The 17,242-nt window shown below is 22.7% G+C and overlaps 4 protein-coding genes across 4 annotated transcripts; all 4 read right to left on the reverse strand.

Moving 5' to 3' along the window:
• Positions 1-1,747: 1,747 nt before the first annotated feature.
• Positions 1,748-2,824, reverse strand: LOC122498467. The gene is made up of 3 exons (XM_043606200.1): positions 2,618-2,824; positions 2,354-2,449; positions 1,748-2,023 (listed from the first exon to the last, which is right to left on the reverse strand). Exons 1-3 carry the CDS (start codon positions 2,712-2,714, stop codon positions 1,884-1,886), a joined length of 333 nt encoding a protein of 110 aa, XP_043462135.1. The 5' UTR covers positions 2,715-2,824; the 3' UTR covers positions 1,748-1,883.
• An 862-nt stretch (positions 2,825-3,686) lies between these two features.
• On the reverse strand, positions 3,687-5,664 carry LOC122498384. Its single transcript, XM_043606076.1, has 6 exons — positions 5,200-5,664; positions 4,838-5,124; positions 4,634-4,733; positions 4,449-4,553; positions 3,933-4,082; positions 3,687-3,740 (listed from the first exon to the last, which is right to left on the reverse strand). Exons 1-6 carry the CDS (start codon positions 5,662-5,664, stop codon positions 3,687-3,689), a joined length of 1,161 nt encoding a protein of 386 aa, XP_043462011.1.
• A 2,980-nt stretch (positions 5,665-8,644) lies between these two features.
• On the reverse strand, positions 8,645-10,590 carry LOC122498497. The gene is made up of 3 exons (XM_043606257.1): positions 10,423-10,590; positions 9,096-9,191; positions 8,645-8,932 (listed from the first exon to the last, which is right to left on the reverse strand). The coding sequence occupies exons 1-3, from the start codon at positions 10,517-10,519 to the stop codon at positions 8,796-8,798; spliced, it is 330 nt and encodes a 109-aa protein (XP_043462192.1). The 5' UTR covers positions 10,520-10,590; the 3' UTR covers positions 8,645-8,795.
• Positions 10,591-11,854: 1,264 nt separating this feature from the next.
• Positions 11,855-17,082, reverse strand: LOC122498424 (transmembrane protein 179). The gene is made up of 3 exons (XM_043606140.1): positions 16,711-17,082; positions 14,970-15,562; positions 11,855-11,894 (listed from the first exon to the last, which is right to left on the reverse strand). Exons 1-2 carry the CDS (start codon positions 16,818-16,820, stop codon positions 15,007-15,009), a joined length of 666 nt encoding a protein of 221 aa, XP_043462075.1. The 5' UTR covers positions 16,821-17,082; the 3' UTR covers positions 11,855-11,894; positions 14,970-15,006.
• Between the last annotated feature and the right edge of the window lie 160 nt (positions 17,083-17,242).

Here is a 17,242-nt window from a genome sequence, read left to right on the forward strand (position 1 = left end):
ACCCAACATTATTTTCTTTGACGCAACGTACAGCAAGCCAGTTTGTGTTGTTGTAAATTATCTTTTGTAAGGTGAAGTTTAAAACATCAGACAATGCTATTGCCAAGTTTATTTCTGGCCCATTAGCACTTACCACATGCCCTGTAGTGTTCCGTTTAATGTAGACATAAGGTGGATAATGAAACATACCCACCTTCATCTTGTATCCGTTGAGATTACGAATCTTGCTCGGAAAGAGAATACTGTTCTCTGAGAATGATGTTTTAGTACATTTTTTAGTGAATGGATTATAATAATGTTGCTTAACAATTTGTGCATCTGAAAATTTTGATATCATCTCATTTTCTTCACGCTGCTGAATCTCAAGTATCGTGACGTCCAGAAAATGTTTTGACCACAACAATTTAAAGAAATCTCGATAACTTTTGGATGATGTTACTTGAATGTGAATGAGAATTTTTGGAAATATAAATGGTTCAGTCATTTTAGCTAGAGAATCAAGTATATTTAGTATTTTTGTTAAATTTCGGTCTATATTCCTAGAAGGAATGATGATGACAATTGTTGACTCCAGTAAATTTGCAGGTAGTTTCAAACTATGGCTGTTCCCGTTTGTAAAGTTCTTGAAATCAATAAGTCGTGTTGGTATCTTTCTTGGAATATTCTTTGCCATTTGATGCATGAGACAATTGTTAGAATTATCACTGTATAAAAAAAGTACTTGATTAATTTTCGTAGACCGATTTAAAATTGTGGTCAATTCGCTTGGCCATATAGAAGATGCTTTACCCGTTATTTCTTGGGTGGTAAAATTTAAGCATACTGATGCTATAAGAAGATTTTGAATAGTGGACTTCATAATGTTCCTTATAATAACATTTAAGTCCAATTTTTTTAAAGACAATGTCATATATGTTATATTTGATAATTTTGTCTAATTCCATAAAGTTATTTAATAGAATTCCATATGAAAACCATTTTAGTAAATGATTAATTTAATTTTCACTTTCTGCTTGATATCTAACTTATTGTTAATGTTTTACCATTTAGGACTTATATTTAAAATTTTTTCTTGTTTCTTTCTTTTGATCAGAACAGAGCGAAACTGTACACCAGAAGTAAAATATATTCATAATACTATTTGTTTCTTTTGTTAAATTATAACTAATGAGTTAATATTTTATTTTATCTTACTTATGTAAGAGACTTTATATTTATTTTCTATGTTTAAACTGAAAACAAAACAAGCATCGAAACACGTGAAAGATATTGAGTATTAGCCAATGTCAATTTAATATATATGTATAAAATGCTACATAAATGTTGTTTTTGTAGAAAAATAAAAAATGCAAAAGAAATAATATAGTAGAAAAATTTTGCTCAACGGTACATTTATTTTAGTACTGGGAAGTGAATTTTATGAAGTTAAATATTAAACCAATAATTTGTCTCTCTAGCTTACTATTTAAGCATATTGTTGTCATGTTCTCGTGACGAATAATTTTCTTTTATTGAAATGTTTAAAATTAAGGTAAATAATTGAATTTTATAGCCAAATAGCACAATATTAGAGCTCAATGTTATGGAAATATTGTCATCCCACACGGCATCGAAACTTTTCTAAAGGTTGAAAAAAGCTTGACATAGGAATCTTTAGTAACGAAGCTCATTAAAGCTGAAGTATTTTTTTAAATTACGACTGTTTTTCAATGTTTGACGCGAAAGCTGACTGGACATTGCAAGAATAATAACTACGTTTTATTTTATTTTTGCACACTTTTATTAAAACCGTGAAGAAAAATATTAATTTCTTGTATTTTAAAACATTTTAATATACGGTTCTCTTTGATATACAAGAAGAATTGTTTTCATGGAGTAAGATATTATGATGAAGATGAAGCATCAGTATCCACAAAATCAAAAAGATCGAAGTGTTCCACCGGACCATCGAACACTGGCATTTCTTTTGCACATTTATATGTAACATCACCATTTAAACTAATTATTTCATCGACGCAGTAATCTGTAAAAGATATGGAAAGATATGTTCGTGAATATACAGTAGAACGGATTTGGATTTTATTAAAGTCTTAATTCTTAGATTGCAACAAAATTATTTTATTATATAAAACATAACTCAGTAGTTAGATATAGATGCACATGAACCTATGCACATACATACCAAAGAATAATATAATAATATGTAATAATAATAAAAATACACAAGAATCTTGAATGGGATATCCAATATATGTGTTCTTACATAGGAATTTTCAACAGGGTATTACATATTTGATCCCATGTAAGATTCTTGTGTTTTCTTATGCGTATGTAATCAATTTTTGGCACTTACCAAATCCATTCTGCATCCTATTCTTAATTGGTGAAATATAGTATCCGGTGCACCAATAGTACCCAGGTAAAGCATCATTATCCTTTGTACACTGCACTGTACAGATTTTTAAAAACGATTATTTTTTTCATAATTTCACATATGGAGGGATTTCCGTAAATTTTCCGGAAGCTACATATTCTGTCCCACGTGAAAAAATTCCCGGGAATTAGACTAAGAAACATTATTTATAATTGAAGTATATAAGTTTCATCTGGTACTTACTAACTGCTTCCTCTTTACTTTCGTAAATTACATCTAACCGACTAGCGCAAAAGAAAAAGAAACTTGTGAATAAATAAAGACAATAATGAAAATACATGATTCAATTAAATTCCAAAAATAGCGGTAAAACACAACTTTTCTATAAGAAGAAAAGAAAATAGAATGTACTTTTTTAAAAAGAAATTCTTGCATTGATGATAGAAAAAATTATCACAAAATTTTATGTTCAAACTCTTGAAGATAAAGTAAAAAATTAATGTTTTCTATAAATTATCTCAGTTGCAAACTTTCATGATTTTCAAATAAAAATGCACATGTTGTTAATAAATTTGTTGAAAAAATAATTTTTATTGAAAACAATTAAATCTGTTATAGATTCACCTGCTATTTTCGTGACTATAAAATACATATATTTTTGTAAAACATAAAGTTATGCAATACCACTAAATGATAACGAATTTTATAATTATATTTCCTTTTGTACTGAGTACCTATAATATATACTTAAAATATTTCCTTTTTGTTGATACAAATTTAAGTACAATATAATATTTTCATATTATATATTGTTAATATATTATATTTATTTATATTTATATATATATAAATTATACGATATAATATAAAATATATTATCTTATCTTCACTGGTTGGATATTCCATAATGATCCAACCTTAACTGGTTGGCTGAAATTTTTTTTAAAATATATCCGCAATTTTGTATTTTTTAAAATAAAAAATGATTACTCAGAAGTATACTTATTTTGAAAAAAAAGAATATTGTTTATTTTTAATTTAATATACTTACATTTAGTTAAACATAAATTGAGCGTATTTTGATTATAAAAATCTGTTTACTGGATGTAATTCTAAAACACTTTAAACATTAAAAAAACCTCATGAGGTAAAAGTGTGCTATTGACTGTTGAAACAAATTTTGTTCTTTTTCGCTTATTGTCCATAAGTTGAAGTATTCGTTACCTTTACTTATACTTTACAATTTCTTTAATTTACATATGTAGTTTAAAATTCCGTTTTTGCTAATAATGGGTATTTCAGAAATTTTAATTTACTCGTTAACAGCTTGCAAAACTCTAAGGTATGATAAGGAGGTGTACAATACCTGAAATATTAAAATTTTTACACTCTATACCCTCCTGGTTTAAAATTCCTGACCAAGTTCAGATAACTTTTGATAAGCATGCGGTTACATAAATTATAAACATGAAGTTCTCCATTTTTGAATATTTATAATTTATAAATAATTATAGTAAGAATAAAAAAATTTTTTTTTATGAAACTGTTCTTCTTTTACCTTAGAGAAACTTGTCAATGTCAAATTATAAAACTTTGCAGCTGTAATTTTACTTGGATTATTAATTCTCATCATTACTATTTGTAATTCTTTAGCAGAAGAGCAACCAGCCCAGTCAGAACTATAAACACCATCTCTAACAGCAATGCTCTAAATTTATTGTGAATTATTAGCTGACTAAATAATAATCATAAAAACAAAATTAATTTTAGAAATCATTTTTTTTCGTCAAGATAATTTTTTACGGCAACCTTCAGAAAAAGTGAAGTAAAAGTGCATTGGAAAATATTTTTGATTAAATCGCTTTTTCCTTTGGTATTTAAAATCAGTTTAGATAGTTAAACTGACTCTAGTTCTAAAACAATTTTATATCTACGACTTAGTTCGAACCCTGTCTGTTTGGTAAATAGTTTCTTGAATTTATAAATGATAACTAAAGGCTAAAATTTAGAAAAAAGCTTTTTGAGCCAACGATCCGTAAATTATAAAATCTGATGAGACTATCTAAAAACAAACCTCCTCCATTAACTGATCACCACTGTAGCTGAAGAGGAACAATTCGAATATTGCACTTTGAAGAAAAGTACCATATTTCATTAATTTTTGACGATCTGATGCATTCTAGAATTCATGCACACTTGACTTTTTAATTCAACTTTATTATTTTATCTAAAGTTTAAAAACTTTAGACAAATATTTACCGATGTTAATTGAAATCCGGAAAAACATATTAAGCTGGTGCTGACTATAATGTGTCCTAATGCCAAGGGACTTATTACCTTTTCCAACTGATCAGCATATCTTAAAAATAGTAAATTACATATTTAAACAAAATAAATAAAAATAAATAAAATTTCTTGTATAATAATAGTAATTATTGGATTCTGCATATAAGAAAATATCACCTAATGCATGCTTGATGTTGTACAATGCATTCTTTAACAATTTTTTTACTACGAACATTATAAATTTTTAAATTTCTGAATTTATCCTGTAAAACAGAAAATTTTGCAGCGCCGTGAATAACAGAAATAATAGTAAAACCAGTCGCAGAGGTAATTGTACAACTTCCAAAGAAAGCTGAAAAAATATTAAAAACAAGAGCACATTCAAAGATTGGTGATGTCGTGTGATTAAAATAATAATATCCTCGAAGCGGTAATTTTTCACGATCTCCATCTTGGAAGTAAAACTGAAATTTATTTTGTATTAGTTTATCTATTAATATTGAATTAAAAATAATGTATTTATATACTCAATAAATTACCATGCGAATTGGTAATAAACATAAGCAACTCAGTGCTAATAGAACACTGATAATAAAAATAGTAACAATCTTATAGCTGAATTTGCATTTATTTTTAAAAATATTTGCAACTTCTGGTGTAGCTTGACACCAATCATTTCGCATATTTTCCACAATAAAAAATACTTCTTTGTCGTGAGTGTAAAAAATTATAATGCGCAATGTTGCTAAATAGAAAGCACAACCAAATAATCCACATTCTATAACTTCATCGAAATTATGTCTATTACGAAAACCATCCGCTGTTATACCAATTGACATTGTCAGCAATAGAGTTGACCCAATAATTCGATGAATAGTTCGAAATTTTTTTTCCATTGATACACTTTCTTTTGACAATGGCCAGAAACATGCCATTTTACTGACCATCATCAAAGGTTTAATCATTTTATCAAAATTATAATCATCTTCATAGTTCAAATTCATAGTTTGAATAATATTGTCTATACTAAAGAAAATAGTATAATGTAATTTTTTTAGATCATTCCTAACACTGTCTCTAGTTGAATTTTTAAACCATCAAAAGTAATAATAAAATAGAAATAAATTGTGAACATTGAATCTGCATATACTTTAGAGTACAATTTGCACTAAAAGTAATGTAATATTTTATGATATTGAAATACTCTTTAGAATCAAAAAGACCTTTGAAAAGACAAAGAAAAAAGTCTTACTAAATTCTCCAAATATAAAATTATCCCTTAGGGAGTAAATGATACGTGTCACGATCGAAACTTAGTTGTAGGAGGGTAGAAATTTTGCGATATATGTAGTTAAGAAATAACTACCTCAATTGAATATTTTAATGAGTGTGAAAATACATTAAATAACCAGATGTACCAGGAAAAAAGTTACTTTTTCTGTGACGTGACACCTTCTTCACTATTATATAGTGCTCTTTTTACAAATACCTATCAATTTGTAACGATTTTCGCCAATTATTCTACATGACAATTTTATAAATTGCTAGATATTCTGGAAACCACTTACAAAGTAGAATATCAATTTTTTATGCTTCCTATTATATTCTGAAAAGAACATAAATCACATATTGTCAAAGACAATTGAATAAAAGTTTAGTAATTTTTCGTTTATGATATTTTTATAAGCTTACGCAGTTATTAGATGGTCGATGGTATATCTAACAAATTTTATGAACAAATGATCGAAATAATTTGACAAAAAGAATTTAAATTAATTGCATAGAATTTAATTGGAAATAAAATTTTGGTAAGTAGTCAGGGATGCCACAGGTCAGAGAAATCAGGGAATTCAGGGAAAAGTCAGGGAAAGTGAAATTGGTCAGGGAAGTCAGGGAGAAGTCAGGGATTTTTATTTAATTAACTGGAAAAAATTGAATTTTGGAGAAGTTACAAATAATTGCAGAAATTCAATTATTTTCAAAAGTATAATAAAATTCTTCGCAAAAATTCAATTATGTTCAAAAATTAAAAAAAATTCTCATAAAAATTCAATTATCTTTAAAAATAATAAAATTCTTCTCCAAATTTCAATTATTTTCCAAAAAATTTAATAAAATTCTTTTCAAAATTTCAATTATTTTCAACAAATTTTTCTCAATTCAATGATTTTCAATATCTACAGTTTTAATTAAATTTTTCAAAAGAATTCAATTATTTAAAAAAAAAATGTTGATCAAAATTCTAAGCAAACTTTGCAATAATTCAATTATTTTCATAAATAATAACATTTTTTACAAAAATTCAATTATTTTCATGAATAATAAAATTCATCATAGAATTTCAATTATTTTTAATACAATTTTAATTAAATTCCTCGAAAAATTTAATTATTCTTAAAAATTTTATTAAAATTTCTCGAAAAAATTCAAATTTGTTGATAAAGTTCTTTATGATAATTTAGTTTCGAAAAACATTCATTTATTCAATAAATTATTAATTTTTTTATTTAAATAATTTAATTCTTGTAGAATTTTCCAATAAAAATTGATTTGAAAATGAATATTAGTTAAAATTTTAGATCATAATTGAATATTAAAAGCATTATAGCATGAATTTTAAAAAATACATAATTGAATTCTTTCGAAGAATTTTATCAAAATTTTTGAAAATAGTGACATTTTTCGAAGAATTTACTTAAAATTTTATTAAAAATAATTGAAATTTTGTGAAGAATTTTATTAATTTATAAAACTAATTGAATTCTTGCAATGAATTTTTTCAAATGTTTTTTAAATAATTGAAATAATGTAAAGAATCTGTTTTTTGAATTTTTTTTTTTGAAAGAATCCTTATTATTTATGAAAATAATTAATTCCTGCATCGAATTTTATTACATTTTTTCAAATAATTGAATTCTTTTGAGAAGTTTTATTAAAAAAGTAGATTGTGAAAATATTTGAATTTCAACGAAGAATTTCATTATATTCGTGAAATGTAATTAAATTCCTACAAAAAGATTAAGAGAATAATTCCATTTTTCTAGGAATTTATTTTAAATTGTATTATAAATAATTGAAATCCTCAGAAAAATTTTATAATTTATGAAAATAATGGAATTCTTACAACGAATTTTATCAATTTTTTTTAAATAATTGAATTCGTGTGAAAAATTTTATTACTTGTAAAAATAATTGAATTTATGCAACGAATTTTATTACATTTTATTTAAATAATTATATTCTTTTGAAAACTTGTACCTATTAAAAATGTAAATTTTGAAAATTTTTGAATTTCAGCGAAGAATTTCATTATTTCTGAAATGTACCTAATTTAATTCTTGCAAAAAATTTTTGAAGATAATTATTTTTCGAGAAATTTATTTAAAATTGTATTAAAAATAATTGAAAAATTTTATGGAAATTAAAATTTTTATAAAACATGAAGATATCAATCACTCCGAGTCTTTCGACTCGGAGTAATTGATATCTTCATGTTTTATAATAATATTCTTATAAGTTGTTGAATTTTAAAAATGTTTGAATTTGAATGTTTTGAAGAATTTTAATTCCTATGGAAAAATAATAATTAAATACTTATTTAAAAATTTAGTTATTGATGTTTGCAAATAATTTTACAATTTAAGAAATTCGTAAGTGAATGTAATAGAATTTTTTTTTTTGAGTATTTAATAATTTTTAGAGTGAATCAGAATATTCTTTAGGGTCCGCATATTCTTTAATTTTTTTCTTTAAAAAATATTAAATATATAGTAATAATATATAGAAAAAATTGAATTTTTTGTATTGATAATTTTATTTTAAAAAGTAAGTGAGAAGTCAGCTAGTAGTAAATTAAAAATAAAAAATTCCATATTATAAAAAATTTAATGAATGTTCTTGGGAGTAAAGATAGTATGTATTTAAAAATTGTACAAACGTACAATTTTACAAAACGTATTTTTATAATTGAATTTCAAAAACATGTTGATTATTTTATTAATTTATTTTTTATTCATAAAATACATATATACATGAATTAATTTTTATAGTTAACATGAAATTTTATTTTATTTATAATCATGTCAACTCCGACAGATACATTTCATCTAAGATATAATAGAACCATCTTAAAAAATTAATCTACAGAATCGAGGCTTCCGTAACGCGTCATTCTTTGCACTGCGGCTGTACATGGTCCATCGAAAAATGGAATTTTCGTTGCACAGAAGTAATGAGGTACATCATCTATTCTAATTTCATCAACGCAAAAAACTGCACGGAATGAAAAAAATTTGTTAAAACTTTTATTTAAAAAATTAAAAATTTAAACATTATATTTTAAGAAGCAGGAAAAGAATATAAAGAAAAATCTCTTTATATTCTTTACGTGCTCCTTAAATTATAGCAAAATTCAAGATTCGTGTTTAGCACTTACTTTTTCCATCTTCTATTCTATTGCTAAATATTGAACAGTCATGTTTAGTGCAGATAAACCAGCCAGGGAGTTCTGGATCTTCTCTTGTACAAACCACTACAAAAAATTTTGATTTAATTATTTTTAACAAAAAAATAAATAAAATTAAAAAAAAATTATTTTCTAATTTTCAATATGTTTCAAAAAAACAAAATTAATTATTCTTGTTTATTAGTTTCAAAAATTTTAATAAAAATTCTTCGCAAGAATTCAATTATTTTCAGAAATAATAACATTCTTAGTAAGAATTTAATTATTTCCAGAAATAATAACATTCTTCGTAAGAATTCAATTATTTTTATAAATATATAGTAACATTTTTTGCAAGAATTCAATTATTTCTAAACAAACTATTAATATAAAATATCACGAACGAATACAATTAGCTTCTAAAATTTTAATAAATCCTTCGAAACAATTCAATTATTTTTTTAAATAGTAAAATCTTTGCAAAAATTCAATTATTTTCAAGAAAATTTCACGAAAGAATTCAATTTTTTTAATTCGTTATGAAATATTTCAAAAAAATTCAATTATTTTCAAAAATTTTAATAAACCTTGGAAACAATTCAATTTTATTTATAAATAGTAAAATTCTTTGCAAAAATTCAATTAATTTCAAAAAAATTCAATTATTTTGAATATACTCAATTTTAATAAAATTCTTTAAAGAAATTCAATTATGTTTTTTCGAAACAACTTTAATTGAATTTCTCGAAAAAATTTCATTATTATCAAATATTTCTATAAAATTCTTCATAACAATTTAATTATTTCTTAAAATTTTAATAAATTCTTCGAAACATTTCAACTATTTTTATAAATAGTAAAATTCTTCGCAAGAATTCAATTTTTTTTTTTAATTCAATTATTTTCAATTTTATTTTAATAAAATTCTTCATTATAAAATTTAATTGCTTTTAAAATTTTCAATTAAATTTATTAAAAAAACTCCATTAGTTTAAAAAAATTCAAAGAAATTCTTCAAAAGAATTTAATTAGAATTTTCAAAAATTTAATAAAATTCTTTGAGAGAATTCAGTTATTTTCCTAAATAATAAAATTTTTTGAAGGAATTCTATTATTATCAAATTTTTTGTTAAAATTCTTTACAACAGTTCGATGATTTTCAATACATTTATTTTAAAATTGAAAATATTTGAAAAGAAAAATTATAAAAAAGTTAAGAAACAAAAAAGCAAATGTACTTTATTATTATTAATTAATAAATATAGATTATTGAATAAATTTAAATTAAAACTAATATTTGAAAAATAATTTTCCTTACTTGCAGCTCGTTCTTCAGAACGATGTAAGTCGGTGGTACGACTTTCACAAAATGCGTAAAAAATAAAACAAATGAATAGAGAAATTAGAAAACGCATTTTTATTTTTATTAGGTAATAACGAAGAAAAATTAAGTTTTAAAGTTTATATAAAAATTTTCCACAAGTAAAGTAAAAATGTTGTCGCAGTTATTATATATATACACACATATTGTATTATTTACATACAATTATCTTAAATAATACAATCTATTCAAATCACGGTACAAACTGAATTTCATAATAATTAAAAACACCTGTTCATAAATTTTTAACAATCGATTTATTAGAATTTTTTTAAAAATTAATCTAGTTCTATTTTACACCTATTTAAATAGAATTTGTATTGTATAATATAATCATTCTACTTTTTAAGCTCAAGATTTTCCGTTCAATTTTTATGTTAATAAAATATCTTGATTTTTTAATTTATAACTCGATACAAATTTTAATTTATAAAATATATTAACCACATTGTACTATTAATATAATAATTAAATTTTTAATATATTAATAATTATATTAACCATATTGTCACTTTATTGAAAATAAAAAATTAGTTGGCTTTTTTTAGTTTCTATCCAATGTAAAAAAAAACAAAGTTTTATTTTATAGAATAAAGGGAAGAAATGATGACAAATATCGTTTTTTATTGTGTAAAAAAGAGATTTAATTATATATACACGTGATGACTAACAATTGCGTAGAAAATAATTTAAAATATATTTTAATAATTACGATGATTAAAATTTCAATGGAAATTGAAATAATATTACAAAATAGTAACATGAATTATGCACTTAATTCCATTTTTTTTTTTTTTGCATTTAAATATTCGACAATTGTAATTAAATATATACGATTTATAGTAAAATATAATATTACCTAACTATTTAAAGCAAATGACTAATAATTCCTCAACAGGAATTTTAACTAAATATCAATAGGTTCATTAAATAATATCACTTAATTAAAATAATAATTGAACCGCCGGCGACCAAAAAAGGGCTTACGCGTGACTTTCGTTGGCCCCTCGGCGGTTCAATTATTTAATATTATTTAATGTTAAATATAAGTAATTTTTATAATTAATTACACTGGTTAATTACTATTCACATTATTAAAAAAAATTAATAAAACATTAATATAATTAACAATATTATAAATTTTAAAAATAATCTGAGGTATAATTTGCAATGTCTCTAAAATTAAAGAAACACTCATCTACACATACAGAAATCTGAATAAATTTGAATTTTAAAAAAATATAGAATTCTGGTTTTAGAATCAAGATATGTTTCCCTTTTTTTTAAATCTCATCTGAAGAGTAAATTTCATAAATAGTGGATGTAATACTTGGAGAGGTCACCCATATTTTTTTTCAATTTTTTTTTAAACACAAACTCGAATTCTTCAAAAGTTTTCCGAGGCTTCTCTGAAAGTAGAAACAATTATTTAAAAAATAGGATTATAAAAATAAATTTATAAAACACAGGCATCACAGTAACTTATTTCCTCAAAAAAAAAGGTGAAAAGGGGAATTTTTTTCCTCAAAAAGGAGACAAAAATTTATTTATTTATAAAACTTTCATATATAATTCAAATATTTTCTTAGCGCTTCTAAAAAATTTTTTAAAAATGATACGATTTTAATTAGAGTTGCCACAAAAATTTAATTTTGTTTTTCCCTGATTTCAAGACAAAATTTTGACTTTTTTCCTGACCTTAATAAATATTCTGATTCACTTTAAAAATAATTAGATACTCAAGAAAATGTTGTATTACATTTATTTACGAATTTCTTTAATTGTAAAATTATTCGAAAACAGCAATAACTTCTTTTTTAAAAAAATATTTAATCATTATTATTTTTCCATAGGAATTAAGATTTTCAAAACATTCAAATTTAAATCTTTTTGAAATTCAACAATTTATAATAATTAAAGATGACCGAATGAAAAGATCATTATTTTGTACTATAAGAAATATTTTTACTGTAACTTCTTCAAAATTATTTACATCATTTCAATTCAATTATTATTTTCTAGAATTTCTAACTTAAATTCTCCTATAAATCAATTATTTATAATAATTTAATAAAAAAATTCTGAGAATTTTTAAAAATGTATCTGTTTACAATTCAATTTTACGAAATTTCGATTATTCGGAAATTCTTCAATTAAATAAATATTAGAAAGTAAAAACTTTGAATGATTTCAATTAAAATTTTTGAAAAAAATTTACTAGTTAAAAATATGAAAAATTCAGATTATCAAAGATTTCAATTCAAAACTTTTTCAAAATTCAATCATTTCTAAAAATTCACGCTATAATGCTTTTAATATTCAATTATTATTTCAAATTTTAACTGAAACTCATTTTTAAATCAATTTTTATTAGACAATTCTACGAGAATGCAATTATTTAAATACAAAAATAAATAATTTATATTAAATAATTGACTATTTTTTAAAATTAAATTCTCATTAAAATTCTCATTTTATTAACAAATTTTTAAATAATTGAATTCTTTCGACGAATTTTAATAAAAATTTTAAGAATAATTGCATTTTTGTGAAATCCAATTAAAATTGTATTATAAATAATTAAAATTCTGCAATGAGATATTTATCATTTATGAAAATAATTGAATTCTTGCGAAGAAATTTATAAAAAATTTATAAATAATTGAATCCCCGTGAAATTTTTACCATTTTATAAAAATAATTAAAGGTTTGCGTAGAATTTTATTAAATTTTGTTTAAATAATTGAATTTTTTGGAAAATTTTAATAAAATAGTAAATAATAAAAATCATTGAATTTGGGAAAAATTTTGCCGAGAATTTTATTAAAATTTTTGAAAATAATTGAATTTTGAAGACTTTTATTATTTATAAAGAGAATTTAAATTTTGACGAGAATTTCTTAAAATTTTTTAATATAATTGAATTTTTGCGAAGAATTTTATTACTTTCGAAAATAATTGAATTATTGCCAAGAAATTTATAAAAAATTTGTAAATAATAAAATTTTTGTGAAATTATTTTATTATTTATGAAAATAATGAAACGTTTGCGTAGAATTTTAATAAATTTTTTTTTTTTTTGAAATAATTGAATTCTTTTGGACAATCTGATTAAAATAGTAGATATTGAAAATCATTGAATTTAGGAAAATTTTTGCAAATAATTGAAATTTTGCCTAGAATTTTATCAAAATTTTTGAAAATAATTGAAATTTTACCATGAATTTTATCAAAATTTTTGAAAATAATTGAATTTCGGAGAATAATTTAATTTTTTCGAAACATAATTGAAATTTTGACAAAAATTTCTTAAAATTTTTTAATACAATTTTTGAATAATAAAATTTCTGTGAAATTATTTTATTATTTATGAAAATAGTTGAACGTTTGCGTAGAATTTCAATAAATTTTTTTTTGTTTAAATAATTGAATTCTTTTGGAAAATTTTATTAAAATAGATATTGAAAATCATTGAATTTAGGACAATTTTGGCAAATAATTGAAATTTTACCGAGAATTTTATTAAAATTTTTGAAAATAATTGAATTTTGAAGAAGAATAAAATTTTATTATTTATAAAGAAAATTGAAATTTTGACAAGAATTTCTTAAAATTTTTTAATATAATTGAATTTCTGCGAAGAATTTTATTACTTTTGAAAATAATTGAATTTTTGCAATCATTTGAAACTTCTCTAAAATTGAAATTTTTTTTAGTGTTTCTAACTAAAATTTCTCGATAAATTCATTATTTTTAATAACTAATTTCAGGATAATTTAAATTTTGAAAATTTTTGCAAAAATTTAAGTTCTTTAGAATTTCTAATAAAATTCATTCAAAATTGAAGTTTTATAAAATTTGAAATTAAAATCTTTTGAAGTTCATCTATTTATGAAAATAATAAATAATTGTAAACGCAACTCTTTTAAAATTCAATTATTTTTGAAATGTATAAATAAAATTTTATTTATCATTAAATAATTTCTAAGTAATAATTTTATGATAGTTCTTCAAGAATTAAGTTATTTAAAAAGAAATTATTGTCAGAATTATGGAAAAAATTGAAGGTTTTGTATTAGAATTTTTGTTTTTCTAGAAAAATTATTAATATTAATATTTTAATTGTTTGAATGTTAATTAATTATTTTTATAGAGGTCTGTATTTTGTTTAATGAACCACCTTATAATTATAAAATTCTTTACGTTATCTATATTATTTAAATTATTAACATAAAAAACATATTTATATTATGTTGTTGTATTAATAATCTAAATCAAAAATAAAACGCACTGAATTCTATAACATTGAGTCTAAAGTAAATTTTATGATTACACTTTGAAAAAGGTTTCAAAAAAAGAAAAACTTGTTTATTTTTGATTAGAAAAAGGTGAAAAAGGGGAAAAACTGGCAAATCGACAAAAAAAAGGTGAAAAAGGGACCAACTGTGATGCCCAAAAATAGTTAAATAGAAAGAAACCCTCACCATTATGCGATTGAAGTTTACATCAAGAAAAAGAAAATTAACTGATGTCCTGACTCTGTGAACTCGTCGCAGCTTCAATCAACTTCTGTCGCTCTCTATACATTGAGACTTTCATATTTTCCAATTGATGATAACGCAGTAATTTTAAAACAGCAAACACTGAGAGGCCAACCCAAATTGAAAGACTGCTCCATGCGCCAAATTGTGCGGCCCCCAATTCTATATGAAAACCGGAAGTATTAATTCCATCAGCTTTATCGATATCGTTACCAGCAGCGAGTTCGCACGATGGAAATCTTTTGGTCATACATTGACACCATGTCATAAATCCAAGTGTTATTAAAATTGCCGCTAACAATGTAATAGCAGTGAGGAAAATTGATGAGACAACATCAATGAATGCCGACAGAAATGAACTGTCTTCACCTCGTTTCATAAACATTGAAAGTCGATAGATTTGAATGGCCGATGCAACAAGTAGAATGAAACCAACAAAAACTGTGTAATTGCAATAAAGTTGTGATGCCCATTGGGCAACAAATTGTCCATCTGTCTCCTGCCATACTCCCGTTGAAAATAATAAACAGTGTCCTCTGAAAAAAATATTTAATTACTCAGATAAAAAAGACATATTATATATTATATACATATATATATATACATATAAGAATATTGTTACTGTATCTTCATAAACATTATTTTCATTTCAATTCAATTATTTTCTAAAATTTTTAACTAAAATTCTTCTTTAAATTAATTATTTTTAATAATTTTTGAAAAATTTCTTTGAAAATTTTCAAATCCTTTTGTTTACAAATTACAATTCAATTTTACGAAATTTCATCGATTATTAGAAAATTCTTCAATAAAATATATATTAGAAAATAAAAACTTCAAATAATTTCAAAAAAGTTCCATTAAACTTTTTTAAAAAATGTAAATCTACACAATTTTCAGTTAAAAGTATGAAAAATTCAAACTTTGAAAAATTATAATTTGAAACCTTCTCAAAATTCAATTATTTCTAAAAATTCACGCTATAATACTTTCTCTCTAAATTTGAATTAGTAAAAATGTTTACAAATTGGAATGACTTTTTGCTTTTGAATTAGTAAATTTTACCATTAAATTAATAGAAACGACTATTTATTGGTTTTGTATTTAAATAATTGAATTCTAGTAGAATTTTTGTAATAAAAATTGTTTTAAAAATTAATTTCAGTTATAATTTTAGATAATAATTGAATATTAAAAGCATTATTGCGTGAATTTTTAGAAATAAGAAGAATTTTAGTTAAAAATTGTTAAATTATCTTTAATTATTATAAAACATGAAGAAATCGATCACTCCGAGTCGAAGACAGTTATCGATATCTTCATGTTTTATAGTTATGAAAAATTTCATTTATAGTAATTGGTCCGTAATTTTTCATTTTTGGTCCATAAAGTGCGTATTTTTAAATACTTTCACTGGTTCGAGCCCTGCTATTATTATAAAATTTTGTAAATCTTCAAAATGGAGAGAAGTGATGGTGCTTTTGAAAAAAAATGTCTCATATTTATATAATTAAAAGTATATAAATTTCAAAAAACAAAACATCAAAATACACATAATTATTAAAGAAATAAAGTACAAATAAGATAAAATTGTATGCGCAAAATGTTTATTTGTGATAATAGGTAAGTTATTACACAGAAGAGGAAACATCGATAAATATTCAAAATAGAAAACAAAACTCACCTAAATTCACTCTGGTGTAAACTCATAGGCACAATGATGCATAATGATAAAATAAGTGCAACAACATAGCCCGCAATTTGGCTCAATAATAAAATATTTGTAAGAGCCATAACAACTTTTTAGGTTATGTCACCTTCATCAATATTTAAAAAAAAAATAACACCTGCGTAAAATATACACTCAAACCGAACAATGATCTATTCAATCAATCACAAAGAACTCTCCGACTTCCTTCTAATTAGTAATTCAATTCAAATTTAATATTCAACAAATCAATTTTCTTTCTCTTTCTCTTTTAATATTAATATTTCTCGCACTTGTTACGCTTGTCATTCTTTTTCGCCATCATTGCAACAACAAAAGGAAAAATGTCAGAAATATTCAATGACGTATAAATATTTTTCCATCACCCCCAAAAATTTACAAGTGAGAAAATTTTACCAATTTTTGAAAAAATTGAAAAGAAAAAGAAAATATTTTAAATATAATTATACAAAAGATTATTTTTCCACTTTGATGTTATTTTGAAAGA

Source organism: Leptopilina heterotoma, unplaced genomic scaffold, assembly GCF_015476425.1.
Source record: "Leptopilina heterotoma isolate Lh14 unplaced genomic scaffold, ASM1547642v1 Lhet_15, whole genome shotgun sequence".
Lineage (NCBI taxonomy): Eukaryota > Metazoa > Arthropoda > Insecta > Hymenoptera > Figitidae > Leptopilina > Leptopilina heterotoma.

What these genes read in the sequence shown, in the direction of transcription:
- LOC122498467 (XM_043606200.1), bottom strand. Translation starts at nt 2,714, where the DNA reads ATGTATTTTCATTATTGTCTTTATTTATTCACAAGTTTCTTTTTCTTT. An exon ending in AAGTAAAGAGGAAGCAGTTA is followed by an intron (nt 2,450 to 2,617) that starts GTAAGTACCAGA and finishes AAATCTGTACAG; the next exon opens with TGCAGTGTACAAAGGATAAT. An exon ending in TAGGATGCAGAATGGATTTG is followed by an intron (nt 2,024 to 2,353) that starts GTAAGTGCCAAA and finishes TATCTTTTACAG; the next exon opens with ATTACTGCGTCGATGAAATA.
- LOC122498384 (XM_043606076.1), bottom strand. Translation starts at nt 5,664, where the DNA reads ATGAATTTGAACTATGAAGATGATTATAATTTTGATAAAATGATTAAA. An exon ending in GTGATCAGTTAATGGAGGAG is followed by an intron (nt 4,083 to 4,448) that starts GTTTGTTTTTAG and finishes CAATAAATTTAG; the next exon opens with AGCATTGCTGTTAGAGATGG. An exon ending in CATTGACAAGTTTCTCTAAG is followed by an intron (nt 3,741 to 3,932) that starts GTAAAAGAAGAA and finishes TTAATATTTCAG; the next exon opens with GTATTGTACACCTCCTTATC.
- LOC122498497 (XM_043606257.1), bottom strand. Translation starts at nt 10,519, where the DNA reads ATGCGTTTTCTAATTTCTCTATTCATTTGTTTTATTTTTTACGCATTT. An exon ending in TTCTGAAGAACGAGCTGCAA is followed by an intron (nt 9,192 to 10,422) that starts GTAAGGAAAATT and finishes AATTTTTTGTAG; the next exon opens with TGGTTTGTACAAGAGAAGAT. An exon ending in TAGAATAGAAGATGGAAAAA is followed by an intron (nt 8,933 to 9,095) that starts GTAAGTGCTAAA and finishes CATTCCGTGCAG; the next exon opens with TTTTTTGCGTTGATGAAATT.
- LOC122498424 (XM_043606140.1), bottom strand. Translation starts at nt 16,820, where the DNA reads ATGGCTCTTACAAATATTTTATTATTGAGCCAAATTGCGGGCTATGTT. An exon ending in TTACACCAGAGTGAATTTAG is followed by an intron (nt 15,563 to 16,710) that starts GTGAGTTTTGTT and finishes TATTTTTTTCAG; the next exon opens with AGGACACTGTTTATTATTTT.